Source organism: Euprymna scolopes, chromosome 23 (assembly GCF_053919585.1).
Source record: "Euprymna scolopes isolate OS-2025 chromosome 23, ASM5391958v1, whole genome shotgun sequence".
Taxonomy (NCBI): Eukaryota; Metazoa; Mollusca; class Cephalopoda; order Sepiida; family Sepiolidae; genus Euprymna; species Euprymna scolopes.
This window is the reverse complement of record NC_136504.1, coordinates 105,604,640-105,630,568: the sequence shown is the minus strand read 5'-3', so window position 1 is coordinate 105,630,568 and position 25,929 is coordinate 105,604,640. Positions and strand designations below refer to the sequence as shown.

Below are 25,929 nucleotides of genomic sequence, written 5' to 3'. Positions count from 1 at the left end.
GCAATTTAAGCCCAAGAGAATTATTTTTAGCTCCAAAATTGCAAATCTTCTAAAACGTCCGGTTGTCATAATGCAGAAATTTCTTATTCATGGACAGAAACCAATCCTCTGAAAAAAAATGAGTTCCCTCATTCAAATAATGCTGAAAATGCAGATTTCTCTTGGTTTTTACCAAAATATTATGAGATGTTCATAAAAAAAAAATCTGAGGGTGTTGGTATTAGGGATGGATGATATGGGTTGAAATGTCCCTTATCCTTATTAAAGCGTTATTTTTAAAGATTATATATATATATATACATATTCTTCCAAAATCAGCCCAGCCTTGACAGTTGTTTTAAATTCTTTTTTCTGCACACATCTTTTCTTTTTGAACTCATTCCCTTTTCCTTGTACCTATTTGTGAATTATTCCACGGATTTCTGCCTTTTGGATTACTTTGGACCATCTTTCAATTACACAAATCCCTTGGATTTTACTTGTGGAAATGGAAATTTAACCAACTTTTTTGTATTTTGATTTTTGGATTTTACTGTTATTGGATATTTTACCCTTCACCAGACTATCCATTCACTTAAAATCACCTTTTTCTTCACCATATTCCCTCTGCTTCACTACCAAGTAAGATATATGACTTACTTGTAGTTTCATTTAATACTTTTGCAAGCAAAATCCGATCCTGCATTTTGCTTAAGAGAATCTAGGTGGTCTGCGTTTCCAAGTGGACTGTGCGGATTATTCACATAATCCTCGAATATTGTGCTGAGGAATAGGTGTACAAGTGAAGCTGGGAGACAGCTCGGGAACATGACTCGCTGTGTGAGGGAATGGGCTATAGAGATCTATAAGTAGAACATCCAGCTTTATCTGTGGAACCTGAGAAACAAAACCAATTTTTATAATGGACATTAAAGCCATCAAACACATGTATTTGTGCATTACTATCTAAGGAGAGTGCTGCATCTATACTATCAGACATAATCAATTAGGGTTTAGCCCTGACTTGAGAGAAAACGGTAGAGAAAATATAACTAATGCAGTGATGAAAGGCTAGTCGAAAGCACATAAAAATCTGATCATCCGATTCAAGACGTTGCTCTCTAGTTAAAGTGAGGGTGCTACGAATATAGACTCCAAGCCTGTGCATATATCCATCCAAGTGCTTACAGCAGAGAAGGAGGTATCCTGTCATGTTAAAGTAGTTGGAGGGGATTAAGGAGTGTAGGTCGGTTTCACTTAATTCTGAGATATCTGGGGAGTTTTGGTATTGGAAAATAGGCAGGAATTTTTTCCAATTCCAATATATTAAAAAGGTTCCACTTTTTTCTGATTTTGATTATGTCAACACTTACCTGATAAGTAATGTCCTGAAAAAGAACTGGGAAGGTAAATGCTGCATCTTCGAGTTCAGTCAGGCTGCAATGGACCAGCGTTTCATCCTGGAATAAAAATAGAAAGTCATCATCACGATCCGAGGATTTGAACTTTAAGCAAGAATAAAAATGGCCGATTCCATTGCGATAGCAAACAGAAACTATTTTCAATAGAAACAAACGTAAATGGAAGGAAAATTTATACGTACAGATTTTCAATGTCCATTTTCAAGAACTGTTCAAAGTTTATCAAAGACATTTTCAAGGTAATAATAGAAATCATTATCATCATCATGCAGTCCATCAGTCTTGACGATGACTAGTCAGGTCCTTGGTGCTTTATCCCTCAGTGTTGCCGTAGTCCTCTTTCCGTGTGAAATGTCCGGTCACAGGCAACGTATACGTGGGTGCCAGATTTGTGTCGTCGATAGTATCTCAGCTCTAAGGCTTCGCCAATCTTTCTATTTCTTCCTCCCCTTTGTGGAGACTGTTCTGCCAAATGCTCATTTCTTTGATTTGTCACTCCCACAGGTTCATCGCCTTCAAGTACTGCTTTATAGTGAAGCTTCTGAGTTCCGACCTTGCAAGTTCCATTTTCCAGTTCCCCGTAGAAGATCATCTTTGGGATTTGGTTGTCTTCCATTCATAATAGAAATAAGGCCTTTTCAAAGCAAAAGTCACAATTCAAGGACTTTTCAAGCTTGTGTGAACCGTGTAGAAATTAATTTATGTATTTTTCTTACTTCAGTGTTTAATTTAATTTTTCTTCATTTTTATCTGCTGTTATTTTGCTGAACATTATTATTAATTTCTTTTTAATTATTTTTTTGTCTATTTTAATTACATTCATTGTGCGGGCGGCCTTATATGCATTTATATGGTTTATCCTATGTTAATTTAAAAAACAATAATAATCAATAATATCTATATATATAAAAGGCAAAATGTGTGTGACCATTTCGTGTATGTCTGGCAAAGGCTTTTCTCGCACACGGTCCCGGGTTCGTTACTATCGCTGAAAACTGTTTATATAGCTCCTATATAATAATATCTAGGAATTAGGAAACCGCGTAGCGTATAGATTTATTTACGTCGATTTTTACAAAATTATTGCTATTTTGGCTTCTCGCGTGTTGATTGGGCTTTTTAGAATAAATAATGTGAAAAACTCAAACGGATGTGTTCGCGGCATTGCACCGGGAAAAACGTCCAGAAGCAATCAGCTTTGATCAATTCAGACAGTTGCTATTCAATCTGGACAATTGGAGAGCTGCTTTCCCCTCCCGAACATCTGTTAGGGGGAAGAAACAGTTAAATTTGGGTAAACAAACCCAAACGCTGCGTAACTTCTATTTGACCTTCTTAATTAGGTCAAATGTAAGCAGCAAAGTTAACTTTTATTGCGCACGCCTGTTTTTATAGTAAAATAAATAAATTCAAACACGTCTACGTTGTATGTCGCCGTGGCCCAATGGCTAACGTCACACAGTTTTTTTTTTCCCACATTAATTTTCAACTCAAGGGTACGGGTTCGATCCTCATACACTCACCTACCAAAACATTTTTTTTTAATTATTTAACCCCCCCCCCCCCCCCCGGAGTTTTGATTTACCTCAAGACACCCGGGCATCGCCGGGTACCCCCTGCTAGTCTATATATATATAAAAGCGAAAATGTATGTATGTATGTATGTATGTATGTACGCTTTTCCTCGATGTCCACAAAAGGCTTCTTTCAAAGAAGCGCTTGCTCGGTTCACAACTTCTTAAAACTTTTTATATCATCTATAAATTGTAATATCTCAGAGTTACCCACGGAGCTCGCCTGTCTATTTAATTTTATTGACTTTCAAACGTTAATTATTCAACATTTCCCGCATCGGCACGCATTACATTCGGTTTTCGGTATAAAAGAAGCGAAACTCAACTCTAATCACAGGCCGAAAGCCAGTTGTCTCAAAAGAGCTAAGTAGCGTTTGTTCAATGTCGACTTCGTCATATCAGACTGTAGTTTGATTTCGCTCCTCCTAATAAACAGGGAGCGGGGTTTTTAAAAACAAACAAACCGATTTATTCACCTCATTCAAAACTGTCCTGCACAAAATGCTAACTGCTGAATACCTATCGCCGTCACGTCAATCAAAAACGCGCGCCTGTTTTTTTTTTAACACTTTACTATTTTCCAACTGCGCATCATGAAGGCTTCGTTTTTTTTTTCACGGGCACCTGTTTTTTTTTCTTTTTCACATTTTCGGGTTTTTTTCACATACCCCGAAAAACACCCGGGCAACGCCGGGTACTCCTCGCTAGTATATATATAAAAGGCAAAATGTGTGTGCCCATTTTGTGTATGTCTTCAAAAGGCTTTTCTCGCACACGCTCCCAGGTTCGTTACGATCACTTACAACTGTTTATATAGGTCCTAGATAATAATATCTAGGATTTGGGAAAGTGCGTCGCGTCTAGATTTATTTACATCGACTTTTACGAAATTATTGCTATTTTGGCTTCTCGCGTGTTGATTGGGCTTTTTCGTATAAAAAGCGAAACTAATTCAAAGCTAAGTAAGCTTTCTCGGCATCATGTCGGGAAACGTCCAGAAGCAATCAGCTTTGATCAATCTTGTATATCATACAATTGCTATTCAATCTGGACAATTGGGAGCTACGTTCCCCTCCCATCTGTTGGGGGGAAAAAACAGTTAAATTTGGGTAAACAAACCCAAACGCTGCGTGACTTCTATCTGACCTTCTTAATTAGGTCAAATGGAAGCAGCAGAGTTAACTTTTATTGCGCACGCCTGTTTTTATAGTAAAATAAATAAATTCAAACCTCGCCTATTTTTTTTTTTCACACATTAATTTCCAACTCAAGGGTACGGGTTCATCCTCATACTCACCTACCAAAACTTTTTTTTTTATTATTATTTACCCCCTCCCCCCCACTTTTGATTTACCTCAAGACACCCGGGCATCGCCGGGTACCCCCCCGCTAGTATTAATATATCGCTAACATTACAGTGGTCATTTTATCTTTATATGAAAGCGTAGTGTATAAACTAGCGAAAATGGAATTAAATGTATTTTTACTTATATTGTTGAGTGATTTAACACAAACAAATTTAATGAAAGATTCAAGTCAGCATCGCAACAAGAATATTAGCAAATAAAAAATGCATTCTTGCAAATGGGAATAAAACTTCAGATATCAATTTGATATTAATGATCCACCGCCTTTTATTCCATATATACAGCACATTTTAAACATCATTATATTAAACAGACTTGAAGTCAATTTTATATAACAGTTTTACGCCCTTATTTTAATTACATTCATTGTGCGGTGCCGGCCTTATATGCAAACAAATAAAAATTAATTGCAATCATATAGCAGTCTTTCCTACAACTAAATTTTTATTTATTTTTCTGTACAAGTTTAAAAAAAATATGCAAACAAATAAAAATTAAAAACTAAAATAACTTCATTGCATCCCGAGCAACGCTGGGTTGACACAACTAGCTATAAATATAATTATTTAGACTAAAGTGACCTCTGTGATATAGAAGGAATATAGCTATTCCTCCTATATCACAGAGATCACTTTACTTCTCTCATTCCCTCTCCAAACATTCAATATTTTATCTCTCACTGCACAATTATTTCGCTCTTAATGTAACTATCGCTGAACGTCGCATTCCTATTATGTTAACTAGCATCTTCTCTACTGTTCTGATGAGAAGCATTAGGCTTCGAAATACCATGGTATAAAGAGTTTTACTTATCCTACATCCCTAATTGATGTATCATCCTTATTGAATAAATTAATAAATCTGTATACCTCTATTTTTATATTATCATTTTTTTTATTTTACTGAGATTATATATATATATATATATATATATATATATATATATATATATATATATATATATAAATAAATAAATCGCGATATATCTATATAAATAAATACATAAATAAATTGCGATATATCCAAACAGTCATGCGAGATGGACGAGCGAGTTAAGAGTTTAGGCTCATTACCGTGGGGTCCCGATTTTGAATCTTGATAAATTCAGCCACTCTCATGAGTCGTAGATGACGAAACATGTGTCAGTGGATAATTATATATTTTAAAAACATGCGGCATTTCACGTTTCTCTGAATGTGATCACGTAAATTATAATTTTGCGTATCAAGAAGAATGAGGGATATAATGATACTTACCAGGTCTAGGACAAGAGAAAATTCAGGTGAACTTCGTGTTTTTAAGGGCAAAGCTGGTGCCCGAGCTCGTAACTCATCTGTGAGGGGTGGTAATGAACGAATAAAGTGATATCTACAAAAAAAAAGAAAAGAAAAAAATTATAAACTTTGGAATTCCCTTCGCTTCTTGTTTCCATAATCTGCACTTATCTGCAGAAATTTCACTGTAATGTGAACAGATATCTCGCTGCTCAACTCCCCTCATTTTTCAATTAGACACCATCCCAAATAGTAGCACTTTACGTTCAAAGTGGCAATACACCTTGTTTGTGCGTTTGAAGTAAAAAAAAAAGGTAAATTTATTTTACATTAAAGTAAATAACATTATTTTAAACAAATTCACAATCGATAAGTTTTATATTATAAAAATCAGAATGGTCTTTATTTTTGACCTATGACAAAAAGAGGAAAGAAAAAAACAGAAAAAAAAGAAGGAAAGACCCCACAAAAAAAAAAAATACAGAAACATGGCAAAAAAAAAAAAAAAGGAGAAAAAACCCTAGAAAAAGGGAGAGAAAAATATAAAATAGGAAAGTAAAAACAGAATACGGAGAGAAAAAAAACAGAAAAGGAAAAAAAACAGAAAAAAAGGAAAGAAAAAACAAAAAAGGAAAAAACAGAAAAAAAAAGGAAAGAAAAAACAGAAAAAAAGGAAAGAAAAGCAAAAAAAGGAAAAAAAAACACAGAATAAAGAGAGAAAAAAGGAAAGAAAAAAGAAAGAAAAAACAGAAAAATGAAAGAAAAAACAAAAAGCTGAAAAAAGGAGAGAAAAAACAAAAAAGAAAGAAAAAACAGAAAAAAGAAAAGGAGAAAAATAGGAAAAAAAATAGAAAAAAAAAAAACAAAAAAAAGAGAAAAACAAAATAGAAAGAAAAAACAAAATAGAAAGAAAAAACAAAAAACAAAAGAAAAACAGAAAAAGGTGAGAAAAAAAAAAAGTGAAAAATAGGGAAAAGTTAAAAAAGTAGAAAAAAAAAAGGCAAAAAAAATTCAAAAACAAGGCGAAAAATGTAAAAACAAAATCATATAATACTGACGGATCAAATGGTTCTGGCTCTGGTTCCCATTCTTCAAAAACTTCATCTTCTCCTGGGATCGGAAACGGTGCGACTAGATCATTTGTATCCGGTGAAACATCAACAATTTGTTCCTGTTGGCCAATGGCACTGGACATATGAGGTGGTGAATGGAGGGAAATGTTTGGTTCCGTGTTGCCATCAACAAGCAAAGGATCCACAAACACTGGTTCAGCAATTGAGGCAATTAAATTTTCACGCGGTTCTTCATTTTCTTTGTCTGCATGAGAAAAAAAAAAAAACAGTGGAACATGAAAGCAAAAGTAATATATAACACACACACACACACACACACACACAGGCTTTCTACTTCAACCCCCCCCCCCACTAACTATGTCTAGCTCACCCCTTTCCTCTCGTTTTTTTTAATATCCCTTCTTCCTCCCTTTTACTCTTTTTTCTCCCACCACCCCTTTTCCTAATCTAGCTCACTATCTATATTTTAACAGCCACCTTTTCCTTGATCCGTTTTTTTTTTTTTTTAAAGACGGATCATATATTCATTTACTTCTCTGCAACTTGACGACTTTTGTTGAAGCTCCAAATTTTACCGACATCCATATCTATATTCATATTTCTATTTTTCCATGGATTACCAATACATTTTCAACAGATGCACCTCAGATTTTCCCTATTCTGGAATTTACCATCTGTCCAATTGAACCTTTCTCCCTTTTTCCTGTTTCTTGCTGTACCATTCAAATTGAATCCCTATAAACTGTTAATGCCTTTTTATGCAAATGTGATAAACTTCATATTAGTTGTTTCTTCTAATACATTAATCTGCAAAATTTATTGTATATTTTGCAAACCTCTTCCCTCTGATGAGAAGAAGTGCATTCTTCGAAACTCCACGGAATAAGGGTTTTTCTTGTTTTATTTGTACTCCTTGTCGAAGAATTAAAATTTTGTATACCTTCTCCATATGGTTTAAAAGTTTTTTTGAAAATTAAAAAAAATTTTTTCAACACTTTATTTTATATTATACTAGCAATGGGTGCCAGGCGTTGCCTGGGTGTTTTGGAGGTGAGCAACAAAAAAAAAAAACAACAAAAAAAGGTCATTTTTTTAAACTTTGACCCCTATTATGACCACTTAATATTTATTGTTTTGGACTCAAATCAAGTTATTAAGTTAAATCCATGTCCAAGGAACCAATATCTAAAATGTCAAGTGTTTAGACCCAAAATTGTTGGAGGAGTTTGGTAGAGTTCTCAAAGGTCAAATCGTTGAACGTTGACCCCTTAAGAGCGAAATTTCTGGCCAAAAACGGACCACATCGATTTTCCCAAATCTCAGTACCCTTTATATCAAATTTCGAGTCTGTAGACTTAAAATTGACAGAGTTATTGCGTAGGGAAATGTACACACACACAGACAGACACGTTCACTTTAATGTTAAAAAATACATTGTTGGTGACTACTCCCTTATTTAAATATACATCTTTCTTTCGTTGGAATTTATTAACCCATTTTATTTATATATATATATATATATATATATATATATATATATATATATATATATATATATATATATATATACCTATAAAAGTGAAAGTGTCTGTCTGTATCTGTGTGTGCACATTTCCCTACGCAATAACTCTGTCAATTTTAAGTCTAATAAATAAACAAATAAATAAATAAATAAATAAAAGGACGCAAAAGATTTATTGGTGCTAGTGCACTTACTGATCCGTGCTACGTTTTTTTTTTTTATCGTATTTCAAGTTTAATTAAAGTTTTATGATATGTTTTTTTATTCAATTGTAAGGTTAAAGTATAGAATAGCTACAAAACACTGACTGAATGGCTTTTTAAATAATAACGTTATTATTTCAGCACGGATCAATAAGTGCACTAGTACCGATTCATTTAACAATAGTAATGATTTCAAAAGTTATTAAAAAAATATAACTAGAATCAAAACAAGAACGCTTATCGCTCAAACTTTGGTTGTTATTTATATCTCTGCAGCATCATTACCGTCTGAGCTATCACCAGATGGATACAACAGGTTAAAAATTAAGTGACTTTGAGCTTTGAATGTTTGATTTTGCGCATGTGCAAAAATAACAGCACGAGTAATGTTTTATTCAAATTATCCTGCCAAGATCGACTTTTTTTATTTTCAATGTTGACTCCTTAGCAGCAATATTCAGTGAGGAGTTTGGTAGGGACTTTTCTCCTCACACATCGACCAGGAGTTTATATATAAATATAGATAGATATAAAAATATTTCCGTGTGCTAGAACGTTTTTACTTTAAATTCTACGCAATTATGCAGAATGTTGAAACTATGCATAAATAGAATTCAATTTAATCATCTCATAGGGAACCATAAAAAAATGAAAAATTAATGACTGCTCATTTTTCCAAGAAATATGCAAATTAGATAAACTTTAATAAGTTCAACCTTATGTAGTCGCATGCATATCCATGACTGAGTATATTAAGAAGTTTGTTTTAATAATTTCTAAATAGAAAAAGTAGCTCCAGGTCAAGATCACAGTGCAGTATCTGTTTTGATTCGACACTCGAGTTAATTTGTCGTTAAATACTAATAATAACCCTCAGTAGGCAAATCTCCAAAGACATTCTCTATGGTGAACTAGCAAAAGCAATATGGTCGTCCTCACCTCCGCTATGCCAACATGTGCAAACGTGACATGAAAGCATGTAATATTGACCCTATCAGCTGGGAGGCCAAAGCTAAAGTCCGTAACATCTGGAGACCAACGGTAACCAACGCAGATCACTGGGGAAAGGTTCATTGCAAAATGAGCAAAGACCAAAAGACTATTCAGGAAGGCCAGTCAACAAAACTCAACAGACCATCAACACGATGCACTTGTGACGTTTGCAACCGACAATGTATATCGAAAATAAGCTTATTCAATCACAGAAAACTGTTCAACCACCTCTACAGGTGCAATCCTATAGTCTTCTAGACTGACGGACAGCAACATTAAAATTATCAATTCAGAAACAATAGAGAAAGCACAGAGTTTAATAATCTGCGGAAGTGTGATTACTAAGTCTAAGACAACAGCATATTCTTTTCATTATTTTGACTCTCGAGTGTGTATCCGTTAATATCTTATATGTTTTTGTATAGACTAATGTGGTTCTCGGTTGATTAACTGTCGAACTGTGTCGGCTATATACTCGAGAGTCAAAACAATGAAAAGAATATGCTGTTGTCACAGCTCTAGTGATTACTTACATGAAGGAATTCGATCAGGTTCTCCTTTTTGCAAAACATCTGGAACAGTAAGATCCAAATTCTTACAGAGAGTATCGGCAACTGTAATTAAATAGTGGAAAATGCAACGTGGGTGACAATAAAAGACTTCAAATTCAACACATTCATATTTGAAGGGAAAAAAAAAAAAAGTTTCTTCAGAGTTGCTCCATATGAAAAAAAAAAAAATAAATAAAAAAGTAAAGAAAAATTTGTATGATATACCTACCAGTGATGAAACGGAAATATCATATTCCAAAAATCATTCTATTTTTAGAAAGAAAATTCACTTTCAAGCAATTAATGGAAATTCATTTCATTTTAAAAATAAAAAAAATTAAATTTTTAAGATGAATGAGGAGCAACCATCTCACGACGCCATCTTGAAAACAGTCTGAAGAAACCAGGATGATAACTCTAAATAATTTAAACTTGCAAGATTTTAGGAAGCCATTCTTAACACGGGGAGGCGAGGAGTACTGAAAAAAGACAAATTTGCTTACAAATGATTTTCTTTAAAATAAAATTACTTGAATCAATTTATGCAATTTTTGATGTACAATATTTTAAAAACCTATATATGTGTGTATAGGTTATATACTTTGGTTGTTATTTATATCTCTAGCATCGTTACCGTCTGAGCTATCACCAGATGGATACAACAGGTTAAAAATTAAGCGACTTTGAGCTTTGAATGTTTGATTTTGCGCATGTGCAAAAATAACAGCACGAGTAATGCTTTATTCAATTTATCCTGCCAAGATCAACTTTTTTATTTTCAATGTTGACTCCTTAGCAGCAATATTCAGTGAGGAGTTTGGTAGGGACCTTTTTCCTCACACATCGACCAGAGGAGTTTATATATAAATGTAGATAGATAGATATAAAAATATTTTCGTGTGCTAGAACGTTTTTACTTAAAATTCTACGCAATATGTGTTGCATGGAGATGAAATGATATAAGAACGATATGACGGATGTGTATTTAAAAAAAAAAATTTGTTTTTACATGGAAGGTCACCACTTATCAAGGCCTGGCGGCCACTCTAGGATAAGGGTTAAGTGTTAGATAGATTGTGAGATAGCATGATCGGTTATGGTGGAACTTGGGTAGGCCTAAATTATTTTAGAGGATGGCTGAATAGGAATTTATTCATATTAAATTTAAAGAGAACCATGTTATAGTTAGTCGGAAAGCAGACACATGGTATTATGTTCCAGAGATGGACAATTCTGGGAAAGAAACTCTGTCCATGGAATTCATGTTTAGTTCTGGACACTGATAGGATGTGAGGGAAGTTGTTGCAGCCAGGCAAGTATTTGTTGCGAACGTTTTGCAGGGAAGGAACCATAGATCAGAGCTCAGTCGAGCATAAAAGTAACGATGGATCAGAGACAGACTCGCAACGTCTCTTTCATGAGAAAGGAAATAGGGAGACGAAAAGGTCATTGCCCACTAAATTTTGAAGATGGTATAAAACCGTCTCCGAAATTTAGTGGGCGAGGACCTTTTTCGTCTCCTTATTCCCCCTTTCTCACAGAAGAGACTTCTGCTGTAGCATCACTTTCATGGTAAGTGCTCGACTCGCCTACAATTTATGGTCCCCTCCGTGCAACAAATACTCGTCTAGCTGCAACAACTGCCAACAGTTTCTTTAATTCTTTACCTGTGCTTAAAACTAAATGAAAATTCCATGAACAGAATTTCTTTTCTTAGAACTGTCACTGGAAGACAGGCTGCTTTTAGTGATGGGATGATTCCAATATTATTCCCCGATTCCATGCTAAATTCCCAATTCTGATTCAATTACCAATTCCATGCTAAATTCCCAATTCTGATTCAATTACTGATTCCATGCTAAATTCCCAATTCTGATTCAATTACCAATTCCATGCTAAATTCCCAATTCTGATTCAATTACTGATTCCGAATCTTAATAAATCTCTTAATTATTTAACGATAAGATTGTTTTCTCCCCCCCGATTTTCATAAAAACACATGTTAAATATGCAGATATTTTCATAACCGTCAAAAATACACTTATGGAGGATGATCTATCGAGTTTAGCTTTACTGGTAATTTAAAATCAATAAATATTTATTATTTTATCATTATTACCAGCAATGGAAGATTTTACTTTAAACAAAATAAAATGAAAAAAATACAAAAAGAATCGTTTTGGCATCGAAATATAGGCACCAATTTTTCCGATTCCGATACCAATGCCCCCAAATGTTCCGATTTTTACGATTCCCGATTCAAGCTAATTGTAACATGGTCGTTTGAAAATTTTATTTTTATTTTATTCTATCTTCATATTCCGTGCGATCTATTTTCCCAGATTTTCATCTAATGTGTCATCTTGTTTAAGTTAGCAATATATGTACCGATACAATAGAGAAATTGGAAATATGCATCTATTTTTATAGCATTCATCACCTTTGTATGTTTTAAAATATAAATAAAGTAATAAAAAATTATACCGTTCCAATTAAATACAAGAATGGAAATATTAAAACTACTGGCCGACCGTTCAAAGTATACATTTGGCTCATAAGGGAGACCCTCCTTTCATTTTACTGCTCTGAAATAGATGGTAATCTTTGCACCCCAATTCATTCCACGTGGAGACACTGGTCTTTTAACTAGACCAACATGGGTCGCTCGAAGAACAAGTTAAATGCATCTATCTATCCATGTTGTGTGTAACTTCTATATATAGATCTAATCCCACTATTTCTTTCGTTTCTTTGCTTTGTATTTTCTTACATATCCAGGTACTTATTAATAATCCTATTTATTTATTCAAAAACAAATTAATTACTAAAATAGATGGGGTCTCTCACAATGTATCTATATATCTATAAAAGTGAACGTGTGTGTGTGTGTACATTTCCCTACGCAATAACTCTGTAAATTTTAAGTGTACAGATTCAAAATTTGATATACAGAGTACTGAGATTTGGGAAAATCTTTGTAATCGGTTTTCGGCCAGAAATTTGTCTGTTAAGGGGTCAAAGTTCAACGATTTGACCTTTGAGAACTCTACCAAACTCCTCTGCCAATTTTGGGTATAAACAATTGAAATTTTAGATATAGGTTCCTTGGATATGGATCTAACTTAATAACTTGATTTGAGCCCAAAACAATAAATGTTAAGGGGTCATAATAGGGGTCAAAGTTTTAAAAAATTGACCTCCAAACACCCGGGCAACGCCGGACTGAAATGCTAGTACTTAATAGATGCATGATTTCTTCTTAATATTAGAGGGGAATCTATCTCCAATCCTGTGCTTATTTATTTAGAATAGAAAAAAACTTTAAGTAAGATACTCGTTATGTTCATCAATGCGATGCGCAGAAATACCTGGTATAAAAACCAGGTGCATGGTTACTCCTCTCGGAGTGATGGACCTGTAGATCTTGTCAGGTCACTCATTTAAGAGAAGGAAAACTGATATCAAAACTTGGGGAGGGAGGCCTCCTCAGTTATATTGGACAACCTTCCTAGAGCTGGTGACTTACAAATTCCTGGTTTGCAAACCTAAATTGCTTCATAAGTAGAATTACTTGTGGCTGACGGAACCAGATAGGTTCTGCCTATCGCCGATTTTCACACACCTTCTTTGTCTATGACCATTTTTAAATCCAATGTTTTAGCAATATCTTATTAAGTCGTCCTCTTAAGTAACTAAATTCTACCCGCATACAGTCCATCATCTGCATTCCATTTATCGTCTGTAATCCTTTAAGTATTAGTCTTTTAAAATTTTAAAAGATGCCCCACATACCCCAGACTCAAGTCACGAAAGCTCTTCTACAAATCAAAAATCAAAAATTTCCACCCAGTTGAGACGTAGAAGGAGGAATGGAGAAACAGTACTCATAAAGAAGGGAACATCATTGAAGACCCAATTTTGCATCTCCCAAGTTTTGCTACAAATAGTAGAAAGCAGTGGGTAGCCGCAAACTGGATTAGAACAAGACACTGTAGGTTGGTTGTTTTTGTTTTACGGCATATCAACCCTTTTCGGGTTATTTAATGCCAAATCCAAAGATTTTGAAGAAAAATTTTTTTAATAGAATATATTTGTTGTTTTCACGTCGGTTTCTATTTAACCCATAATTGGGACCCTAACAGGTACTACCACTCTGGGTCAGAGTGGACCTGGGAGCAATGGTAATTAAAGGATGGCTCCACACTCCCCAAAGCCCACAAGCTGGGGCCTCACCACTGGATATAGTTTAAGATCATATCGAGGACCGACACTGTAGGACTGCAGTAAACAAACACAGGTGGAGCCAAATAGACTCCTTACTCTGCCCAAAGTGCAAAAGAATCCCCCCCCCCCCGCCAAGAACATAGCCCACCTGATCCTACACTGTTCAGTCACCAGACTGGAAAGAGGCTATGCGACAGCCTACCTATCTGAAGATAATTTCTCAGACTGGCTAAAAAATAGTGATACTACTGTTACTAGTCTCATTATACAACTTATACAAACCATTAAGCCAAAAGAAATAAAGAAAAACAGAACTAAAAATGCAATTTTCATGGCTATCAAAATTTAGTATTAGTTGAATTTATATATATAAAAAAAAAAAATCTAACGTAAGACTTAGAACATCCTCATAATACTAAGGAATATATTGTTAACAACATATTTATGTTGATACACCAGTTTCCGTCAGATCACTGCAGTTAAGCAACATTGAGCCTAGTCAGAATTAAACTGGGTGACCATTTGGGAATTCCAGGTGCTGCATGTTCTCTCCACTTCTTTGCATTATTTCATCAATCTACTTGCCACTGGACCCAAGTAGTGCCAATTCAAGAGAGGTGTGGCTGGAGATTGCACAACTCTTGTCTCACAATTACACGGGCAGCTATCCTTACAGGAGTGTCCATTATCTATATCTATCCAAAAGTCATACGAGAATTCTCCATAACGACTTCTGGCATAGTGGATAAAGTATTAGGTCAAATTCAGTTGTAAGTTACACTCTTCTGGAGGTTGAATGATCAATCCTCAGTGTGGGCGATACCAAGAATAAAATTGCGAATTACTTGTGGCTGACAGAACAAGAATATGCTACCCTCATGGACTAAATAAAAGGTACTGTTCTGAAATTCAGTGCAGATTCCCTGAATTCGACAGTCTCAATTTTGACAGAAAGATTATAGATATGGAATGATAAAATTGCCATCCTAGGAAAGACGACATGATTCCATTTCCATTTGATGAAAACCGTTTTAGTGTTTTTTTTTTTTTTTTTTGTTTTATTGTTGCAGACAAATCTCAAGAGCGATAAGAGCCCTCTATCATGTATGAAAGCGACACAATGTTCAACGAACGAGATTAGAGATACGCTGCTGTACAACTCATGCTCTTTACTGATCTAAGTTATGACAACAGGACCATTGCCAGCACCCTCAACATTCAAATCTGAACGGTTCAATGCTTGAGGGCACAGCTCAATGAAGTTTCCGGCCACGGTTAGGGTCATCGGAATGTTTTCAAGTGAGAGGCACATCATGCCACGTCACATTTTCGAAGTCGGCTCAAAAGTCAACACCAAAGTGTAGCTGAATGTGCTGAAGAGTGTGGTGATCCCTGGTGCAATCAGGTGGCCGAGTATTCACCAAGCTCCCGGCGGTGCTTGTGGAAAAGGCATGCTCCCAGTTCCGGGCTCATACTGAGGCGGTGATTGAGGCTGAAGGCATCTACATTGAATAGATGTCAGTTCTCCTACATAATCAAGTTATCTGAATTGATTTTTTTCAATAAAAGTTGAAGCAAGTCGGAGATCACATCGGCTCAAATGTTGTGATGTAACGTTGTCCGGGAACCATGCTTTAGCCTCAGCCGCAAAATAGAAACCAACTTCAACTCGTTTTTTTTTTTTTTGTTGTTGTACAACAATTCTTTCCTCAGTCTCTTGTGACCGCTGTGATATCCCACACGTGATTGTTTTCTGGAACATGCTCTCGAATGTCATCCACATCTCTAATGTGATCCTCTTCTCAAACCTACTCTCTCTCATTTTTATAAGCTTCTTTTTTCTTACTGTGACGTCATTTTGCTCACAATTCAATATTTGCATACAGCCGTCCACGCTATGTAACAGTGTAAAATGACACTCAAAGTGAGAACAGTGGTCCGAATAATACGTACAAAGAACATAAATTTTAACATTCTTTAAGGAGGCCATTGTAATGTGTACGTAGATGCAAAGGAAACGTTACTTTTTATATAAAGGAACTTTGTAAGTGTGAATATCCTAGCATCATATTTAAAAATGGAAATCAATGAAAAAATAAATAGGTTCTTATTTAGTATTCAACCTAATTAAAATAAAATAAAAAAAAAAGAAAAAGAAAAAAAGAAAAGATATACAGAACATACAGACAAATCTTTATGACATGTGTACCCGTCATGAAACAAAGATGTCATATTCCAAAAGTCACGTAAATTGATCAAGTAGTCTTTTCTTTTTAACTGAACAAATCAAATTCATGACAAGACGTTGTCCTATTTACAATGCCTCCCCACAGGACAGAGTTAGACACCAGGGTCGTTTTTTAAGACGTTGTTTCAGAATGTGGTAAAATTTAAGAACGACAACTCTATTCGAATACCGAGATTCTATCTGTGTTCAAAATAATTAAAACTTTTTTTAATTGCTGGAAATCATCAATTTAGATTTTCTTAGTAAAAAAAAAGAAAACGACCAATTTACATGATTTTTGGAATATGACACCTTTGTTCCTTGAGATTATAAAGACTTTTCTGTAATTGTTTTTTTTTATTACGTCTAATTCTAAAAAGATCCAATAAATAAAAGGGGGTGGAGCTGTTAACATACCATTAGGGTTGCCACAGTACTGGTACTTTGGAGAGAACATGGTGCCATAGAAGGTGGTTCTGGGTGGGCTGATCGGATTGTGGCTGTTCTCTTTCGACACATTCAAAACACCTTTTCGGGGACTGTTACCTGGAACAACAAGTTTCGGTTTCTTTTCATCTTTTCTAATGAAGATTTAAGCGGCCATCAGACTATCATGGGGAGAGGGGGGGGGCAACATTTAGCATGCAGACAGGAAAGAGCATATATTTAGAGAGCTTCATATAATACTTAGAAGGGCAACCCGGGGTATAAGTGTAATATACCTCGATTAATTATGTCTGGGGACTGAGCGCACTATTCTTGAAAGATTGTCGTAGAAGTTCAAGATCTGCTGATCGTCACTGACGTTGGTATGACTATAATAAAAAATCACAGTCCATCCATCCAGCATGGCCGCAGCCGAGATTAAACTCACCACACGAGTTTGTAGTGTAATTCAAATCTTGTTGGTAGCTGAATACTTGATGCTCCGCCAGGGGTATCGAGGGTATTTCTTATCGTGATGCCATCACTAGATGGGGTGGCTACCATAAAGAGTCCCATCTACCCTTGAGAGAAGGCTAGACCACGCCAGTTTCTCAACCTGGTATTTTACCTCGCGGTACATACAGCGCCTCGCCTTCCCAAATGGTCACCCATCTGGTACTGGGTAGGCTCAATGTTGCTTAACTTCGGTGATCTGGCGAGAACCGGTGTGTCAACGTGACAAATCACAGTAGCAGCAGAATTACCAGAAACCTAGCAACCTACCGCCATATCTACTACCATCATGTCTATGATTTGCTGGTCGTTGCCAGAGGAGCAAGCAAAAGCTGGTGAGAAATGTATTGTTGTGGATTCCACATGCACCGAGTCTAAGAAAACCTAGATCCACATACATCCAGCAAATTGCGCATAACGCCAACTGTGATCCTGAGGAGCTGATAGAAGACTGGGAAATCTGAAGAGAGAGAGTCACATTGGTCTGGGCAAGGAACCCGAGCAGATAGATAAATAGATATCTCTATTAAAACCGCTATCTCTTTACTCTTCTCTATCTCCATTATTTCCACCCCCACTTTCTTATGTACCCAGTCCTCTCTCTGGACATACACACAGACAATTTTTTTTTTTAAATAGATTCCTTGCGGAATTAGCATTTTCTTTCCAAATTAGTACATAATAACACTATCTCCACCTTCCTCCCTGGCACGCAACAATCACATGCCACCATATTTCCTCCAAATTTCCTAGCACCTTGGAATGATTACAAGACACGTTGGATTTCCTTACCTGCTTACTACCAGGATTCTCCATTTAATGATTTAGCATTCATTCTGGATTTAAATTTTAATATCCTTCTTCTGCCTCAAAGTCCATTTCCCTTATTCTATGTATCTTAAATGTTTTCTTTTTAAATTTAATAACTTTAATTTTCTATGTTAATTGCTTTTAGCAAATAAGGTGCAAACCAATAAAAATATTTGCTAATATTTTTCTTCTGAGGAGATGAATAAACATTGAAAACTCATGGGTTAAGTAAATAGATTTATTCAATTGTATTCGTCGTTTTCAAAACAACAAAAATTTCTATATTTGAAGATTAACCTTTTCAAATCATAAAATTTAAATACTTAAATTATGTATGTATGTATGTATGTATATATATATATCATGTCAGGTCATATCATATGCTACTGGTACCATGTAACCCAGTACTACCTGCCTCATGGTCGGATCACTGGCAACTAAACTGGTTCCCCCACCAGACTTGTTTGGTGAGGAGGGTGGCTAGTTTCCCTGAAGGATTAAAAACAAGACCTTCCAAAGGGCAAATGAACCCTTTTTCGGGATCAACGGCCAACTAGCACCGTGTGTGTTAGTGTGTATGTATGTGTGTGTGTGTGTGTGTGTTGGGGTGGAGAGGGCTCCCGTAAGCCGTGGTAAAGGCAGCCTTTCTAGGAGAAACAAATCTCTGATTTAAAAAAAAACATAAAGCGGGAGACCAGTAACCGCATTAACCTGGTCTGCAGTTTAACTTGTTGCTGGCTATCTTGCTCTTGCTTGTTGCTGGATCTCAACATTTTGCACCGAGAGAGAGAGACTTAGCTGTCATACAAAGCTAAGACTCTGTAACATCATCTGTGTATAGATACTCCTTCAGGCATTTGTCTATTAAAATGGTCCTGTGGAGATGGAAGTTACTTTTGGGCTCATGGACTAAGTGTCTGAGGGAGTGGCACTCGTCTGACAAGACGTTGCAATACATACATATATATATATATGTATATATAGTAAAAATGAACAATTAATAGAGTTCTTTGAATGACTAATTTGTTTAAACAAAGCATAATAAATAAATGCCTCGTGTTATACATTTGTAAATTTGTTGTTCTATTACATATATAGAATAGCTTCATTAATATTAACAATAGTTAATCAAAATGGTTTAATAAAAAAAAATTTACTGAAAAAATTTCTTAAATGAAACCAACTTCTTTTGTATATCACTAAACTATTTACAATCAACAACCCACAATTTTTACGAGACAGGGAAAGGAGATAATGATAAATTACTTATAATAACTCTCACTATTTCATACCTGTTGTAAGAAAACCTACTTGCTAACAAATAATCTAATTAATAAATAATTTATATCATAACAAAGATCCATACAAAATTTCAGTTAGGCCAGCAGTTTCCAAGAAAACTTCTAGAGAAAATGTGGTATTGTGGTGACTGACCCGTATTATTTCCTATTCATATCTTATTGTGCATAGAACGGATACTTAACTAGCTGCACCTTATAATAACAAAGGTCTATACAAAATTTCAGTCAGATCAGCCCAATAGTTTCCAAGAAAACTTCTAGAGTAAACGTGATATTGTGGTGACTAATTCCTAATCAATAATCTCGATAAATGCAAATCTTTTTTTAAGCAATCACAAGCGTCGATCAACATCTCAGAAATAATTTACCAACTATGCGAATCTGTGAGTGATCGTGCATAATTTTTTTCTTCCTGAAGATAAGATATACCTTGAAAATTTGAAAACTTAATACTATCCTGATTTGACACATCATGGTGGTTAATATTTTATAATTGAAAATATTTGAAATATTTACATATTGTCATCATTCTATTTACATCACTGAGTACTCTTTTCTACAAGACACGACGTCGTCATTACCTTCAAACACAACTCTTTTCACACTATACACAATGCTTCAAGCAAACTATATCTTCATGTTATTTTTTTAATTTATTGTTATGGCTCTGGATCAGCCACAATAGAAACAGAACTTTTTAAAAATTTATTTTACTTCAGTCAAGGGGTTAATCCCTCCTGGAACTAACACTTGATTCCGTTATGATTTAAATTTATATCGGAGAGCTCTTTGAAGAATAGACGCTGTTACCTTTATGGCTGCTATTTGTGTTTCCTTACAGCTTGGTCTTCCAGGGATTGTTTCTAAGTATTTCTGAAGATTCTTTTTTATTAAGCCAGTTTCTCCTATCACAACCAGTATAACGTTTATTTCTTTCAGAGACCATATCGTTTTTAGATCATTTTTTACATCCTGATATTTTATCTGTTCCCGTTCAGCTGTATTAAGGCCAAAATCATTTGTGACTGTGACATCGATAATAAACGCAGTTCTTTCGAGCTTGTTCTATATTACAATATCTGGCTTAATAGCCTTGTCTTTTATCTGCCCGCCTGTAAATCAAGACGTTTATTAATAAAAGACCAACAAAGGGTTACAGAATGAAAAGAGTGTTTGCGTTCCACAGAGCACATGAAGTAAACTCTGGAACTAGAGCCCTACCTGGGATCATTAAGAGTACTGGTATATATGGAAGGCGGTTGAGTTCATTTAAAGGGTGGTTCCCCCCACATTTATTTATCACAGCAAAATGCTAACAGGTCATCTATTGATTTAACACAGGGCTCTACAGACAAATTTGTCTTTAGTTGACCTCAAACAACTAAATATTCATGTTTAGTAGCCAAATACATGATTTTTGGAATATGACATCTTTGTTTTGTAATGAGCCGATGCCTCTGTTCAGTCTCAAGAGACAATGGATACTCCCATGTAAGAGTATCTATGCGTGTAATTGTGAGGCAAGGGTTGTGCAATCTTCACCCACACCGCTCCTGAATCGGCACAGCTTGAGTCCAGTGGCAAGGAGAAGTGCTAGCTAATTGGAAACAATGCTGAGATAAGCAGAGAGCATATACAGCACTTGGAATTCCTAAATGGTCACCCATTTTAGTACTGACCTGGCTCAACATTGCTTAACTTTGGTGATCTAATGGGAACCGGTGTCAACATGAATTATGCCATACGACGAGTACATAATAAAAGATTTTTCTTTATTTTTTTTAAATAAGTGTTACATTTTAAATAAGTATTAAATTTTATGTTGAGACTTGAAAATATAAACATTCAAATTTTCTTCAAATGTTTTTTTTTAACAGCCTTCATTAAAAAAAAAACAACTGAGTATATTATTCTATTATTATTAATTATTATTATTAATTATTATTATTATTATTACTAGCGGGACCTGTGGAAATTTCACAGGGGACTAATTCATATGTAATATACTGATGTTAGCATTGAGTAGATATTCAGAGTAAATGGAGACGCTTTGATATAGTCGTCCTCTTAAGTAACCAAATTCTACCTGCATGCAGTCCATCATCTGCATTCCATTTATTGTCTGTAATCCTTTAAGTATTAGTCTTTTAAAATTATAAAAGATGCCCCAGATACCCCCAGACTCAAGTCACGAAAGCTCTTCTACAAATCAAAAATCAAAAATTTCCACCCAGTTGAAACGTAGGAATGGAGAAACAGTACTAATAAAGGAGGGAACATCATTGAAGGCCCAATTTTGCGTCTCCCAGGTTTTGCTACAAATAGTCGGAAGCAGGGGGTAGCCGCAAACTGGATCAGAACAAGACACTGTAGGACTGCAGTAAACAAACACAGGTGGAAACAAATAGTATTTATCTAAGCTAGCAGGGATGCCCGGCATAGCCAGGTCATAAAATATGCTTAAATATATTTTAATTCTTGCAGATTTCGTATATATTATTATAGAGTTAATGTTCTATCGATTTTTATATGTTATAAAGTTGCGATTTCAAAAGTAAAAAAATATATTTATATATAACTTTAGTTCGTTCAGCTATAATCAAAACCGAAACTTATGAAGAATTCTTGGTAAAATTATTTTAAAAAAATAGATGATTGGAGTGACATTAGCTATAATCAAAACCAAAACTTATGAAGAATTCTTGGTAAAATTAAAATTGAAAGTACATAAAAATTAAACGACCCGGATGTAAGCATGACACAGAAAATAATACACACGCTATCGTAGTAATACATAGATTATTATTTAAATAATTTGACTTTGCTTGTTTTATTTAAACAAAAAAGGTTGAAAAGACATTTTTCACTCATGAGCTTTGGAAGATTGTCAGTGAAAAAAAAAAAAAAAAAAAAAAAAAAAAACAATTGCCAAAAGGTTTTATTTTATTTCTTTTTTTTTTTTCTTTTTTTTTTTTACACGGTGGTCACCACTTATCAAGGACCGAAAGCCACTCAGGGTAAGGGTTATTGCAAGTACATTACGTTAGTGTGGAGATTTAATGAAGTGTTTACTTAAGAGGGCGGTTCATTAGGAATTTGTTAACGTTGGACTTGAAGACATCCAAGTTGTAGTCAGGTGGGAAGCAGGCAGACGGAACAGAGTTCCACAGGCGTGCAGTTCTAAGAAAGAAGCTTTGTTCATGGAATCTACGTTTTGATTTAGGCACAGATAAAGAGTGGGGGAAATTTTTCACAGTGGATTCGGCTAGACGGGTGTTTTTCGTGAAAGATTGGCGAGGAGGGACCAGAGATTGGAGTTTTTCTAATCGTCACTTGTAAAAAAATCACCTGTAAACGTGACTTTCACTCACAACATAACGCCCTGTATCATATACATTACGAACAGTAAAGCCTGCATATCAATCCTCTTAATTCTTTTGGTGTAGATAAAATTAAAATTAAATAAACAGTTGTCGTGGTGGTGACCATCAGCTTTTGGATACATTTTTATTAAAGTTTGAGATGATGCATTGCAGATGCATAAAAATCTAAAACTCATTTTTGGATTGTGCATCTAAATTTTCGGACGAAGTAGGGAATGAAAGGGACAGATTTCGGGTGACATCAGTTTAACTTTCACCTTGGCACGTTCAAGTGGATTTTTTCTGACCAAGAGTGCATTTTTTTTTTAAATATATTTACACAATTCTAATTAATCTTTGGATTGATAATAATTTCCCCCACTCTTTATCCGTACCTAAACCTAAACATAGATTCCATGAACAAAGTTTCTTTCTTAGAACTGCACGCCTGTGGAATTCTCTTCCATTTGCCTGCTTTTCAGCTGCTTATGGTCATCTTCAAGTCCAACATAAACAAATTCTTGATGAGCCGTTCCCCTTAAGTAATCCAATTTACCAAATTTCCACTACTAACAATTACTACGACATTGCCCCATTGACCACTGTACACTTATTAAGCCTTATCCTCGAGTGGCCTCTGGGCCTTGATAAGTGGTGACTCCTTTAAAAAAAATTTTTTTTTTAGTTAAATAAATAAATAAATTTAAAAAAATAGCAACAACAACGAGTAATATTTATTTGCGACCAATAGTGTGTTTATTTATAATTTTTTTTTTTTGCCAGTGACAATTTTAAATGTAATATTCATTCAAAACACACACAGATATCCATAAAAATCAACTTTTTAATTGTAATTTTTCATTTGGTAAAAAATATTAAACCAAATTTTGGTCTAAATAGTTTTATTAAAAATTTATTAAAATAGACGTACTCTCCAGAAAAAAAAAAAAATCAATTTTGGTCGCAAAATAAATAATATATCTCATTATTATTATTATTTATTTTTATTTTTTTATTTATTTTTTTAAATAAAAATATTGATCCAAAGGTTAATTAAAAGTTGTGTAAATATATAAAAAAAAAAAAAACTCTTGGCCGTGAAAATCCACTGTAACATGCCAAGGTGAAGGTTAAACAAATGTCACCCGCAATTTGCACTTTTCTAAGTGAAGCTGGCGAGGGTTTTTATTTCTTACTTTGTCCAAATTTTCTCATAAATAAATTTCATACAACTAGCATGTTTGATTTGTAAATGTTTTGAGTTATGTTATGAATAATTTTGTTTAAAACAGATAAAGTGCTTCTACAGAATTGGGACAGGATTTTTTAGTCGATAAATGAAGTTTTCAGATAAAAACAATAGTTTCCGCCGGTTTTTTTTTGTCAATTCTAATAAGTTACAATGGTAGCTTCCAAATTATGCAGTCGAAATTACCTCAATATGACTGAATTATTAAACAAAACAACTTTAATCGTGTTAGTAGGTGAAAAATTCCCGCCATCTTGTTTAAATCAAAACGGAAAATTTCAATCCCTTTTGAACTCTCCTGTGTCTTTGTTTTCACCAAATTCAATTTTTATTTTCTTTAATAAATAATTTTCTACCTTATTGATTTTCGTAATTTTTGGATATAATCATCTTAAAAATACGAGTGATACATAGATACCATTGTTTTCATGTGAAATTCAGTTTTAGGATTTCCGAAATTTCGTCCCAATAGTGTACAAGCGCCATAGATAAAATTTTTTTAAAAAGTTGATGGAGGAGGGGGGAATAGAACAAGGTAAACGACTTCTCTGATAAGATTGTGTCTGAGATGGGCATATTTGCTGATGATACAATGCTCTATAAAAAACATGAGGGAAAAACAGATGCGCACATATCTAAGAAAGAGAACTCCTCAACTTCGTCCGAAAATCAGAAGTGGAGTTGCGATTCCTTTATTTTCTTTTAAATTTGATGAGTTTCTTTTCTTCTGATGAGTTACGGGTGGAACAAATTCAAAAATTGACATAATTACATGAACGATTGATTCTGCGCTACAAAACATTTTAACATACTTAAAAAAAAAAAAAAATTAATTAACAGTAAGATGGTTAGTATAGTATATGTTCGTTTATCATATATACTTATAAAAAAATCAACCAGAGAGAACACATTTTGCTCGTAATTATAATTGCTTATAAGTTTAACATATGTCTCTAACATTGTCGTAAATGATGTCACATGCAGAATATGGAATATGGGCATGTTACAAAATCCAAAAATAAGAAGTGAAGTTGCGATCATGTCCATATTCTTTTATTTTCTTTTATTTCTTTGATGAGTTCCTTTGCTTCTGATAAGTTATGGGTAGAATAAATTCAAAAATTGACATAATTACATGAATGAATCTGCACTACGAAACAGGTGCTCTCAAGAACTGAACATTTTAACATGTTTAAAGAAATAAACGGTAAGATGGACAATGTCTCTAAATTTGGAATATAGACTTTTGTCATTTATTTTTGTATGCTCTGTATTTACATTGAACTTCATAAATAAAAGGATTGGTATAAATAAAAGGATTGGTATAAATAAAAGGATTGGTATAAATAAAAGGTGAAATATAATTGAAGAAACGTATTTCCCTAGAAACACACGCAAACACTCTATCTGTACCTAAAACTAAACTGAACTTCCAGGAGCAAAGCTTCTTTCAAGAACTACTCGTTTGTAGAACAAACTACAACAATGCTGCTTCCCAGCTAACTACAACATAGACCTTGGTAAGTTGTGACTTATCAGTACAGAAAAGGACAAAATCCTACTTTATTTGTTTGCGGGGGAGAGGGGGGGGCATATCTGGTTTGCTGAGAAGAGTGCATCCTCTCACACATTACCTACCCCTTTTTGGGGGGGATGGGGGGGGGGTAATGTATGTTTTGTTGTCATGATATATTCCGTACCATGACATCATCGGGAGGTGGGGTTAGTATAGTGTATGCTCGTTCATCATATATACTTATAAAAAAATCAACCAGAGAGAACCTATTTTTGCTCGTAATTATAATTGCTTATAAGTTTAACATATATGTTTCTAACATTGTCGTAAATAATGTCACATGC

At 34.6% G+C, this 25,929-nt stretch overlaps 1 protein-coding gene across 6 annotated transcripts in view; it reads right to left on the bottom strand.

Annotated features, from left to right (window-relative positions):
* LOC145246116 (CTD small phosphatase-like protein 3) overlaps window positions 1-25,929 on the bottom strand; it is a 203,397-nt gene that overhangs the window by 13,890 nt on the left and 163,578 nt on the right. For 4 of the 6 annotated variants that reach the window (XM_080107952.1, XM_080107955.1, XM_080107953.1 and 1 more), the window contains 4 exons: window positions 9,940-10,020; window positions 6,674-6,932; window positions 5,598-5,709; window positions 1,353-1,439 (listed from right to left, as the gene is read on the bottom strand). In XM_080107952.1, coding sequence (XP_079964078.1) covers window positions 1,353-1,439; window positions 5,598-5,709; window positions 6,674-6,932; window positions 9,940-10,020 — 539 coding nt within the window. Of the gene's footprint in view, window positions 1-1,352; window positions 1,440-5,597; window positions 5,710-6,673; window positions 6,933-9,939; window positions 10,021-16,825; window positions 16,955-25,929 lie in introns of all 6 variants that reach the window. The other 2 variants (XM_080107950.1, XM_080107951.1) reach the window with 1 other exon arrangement.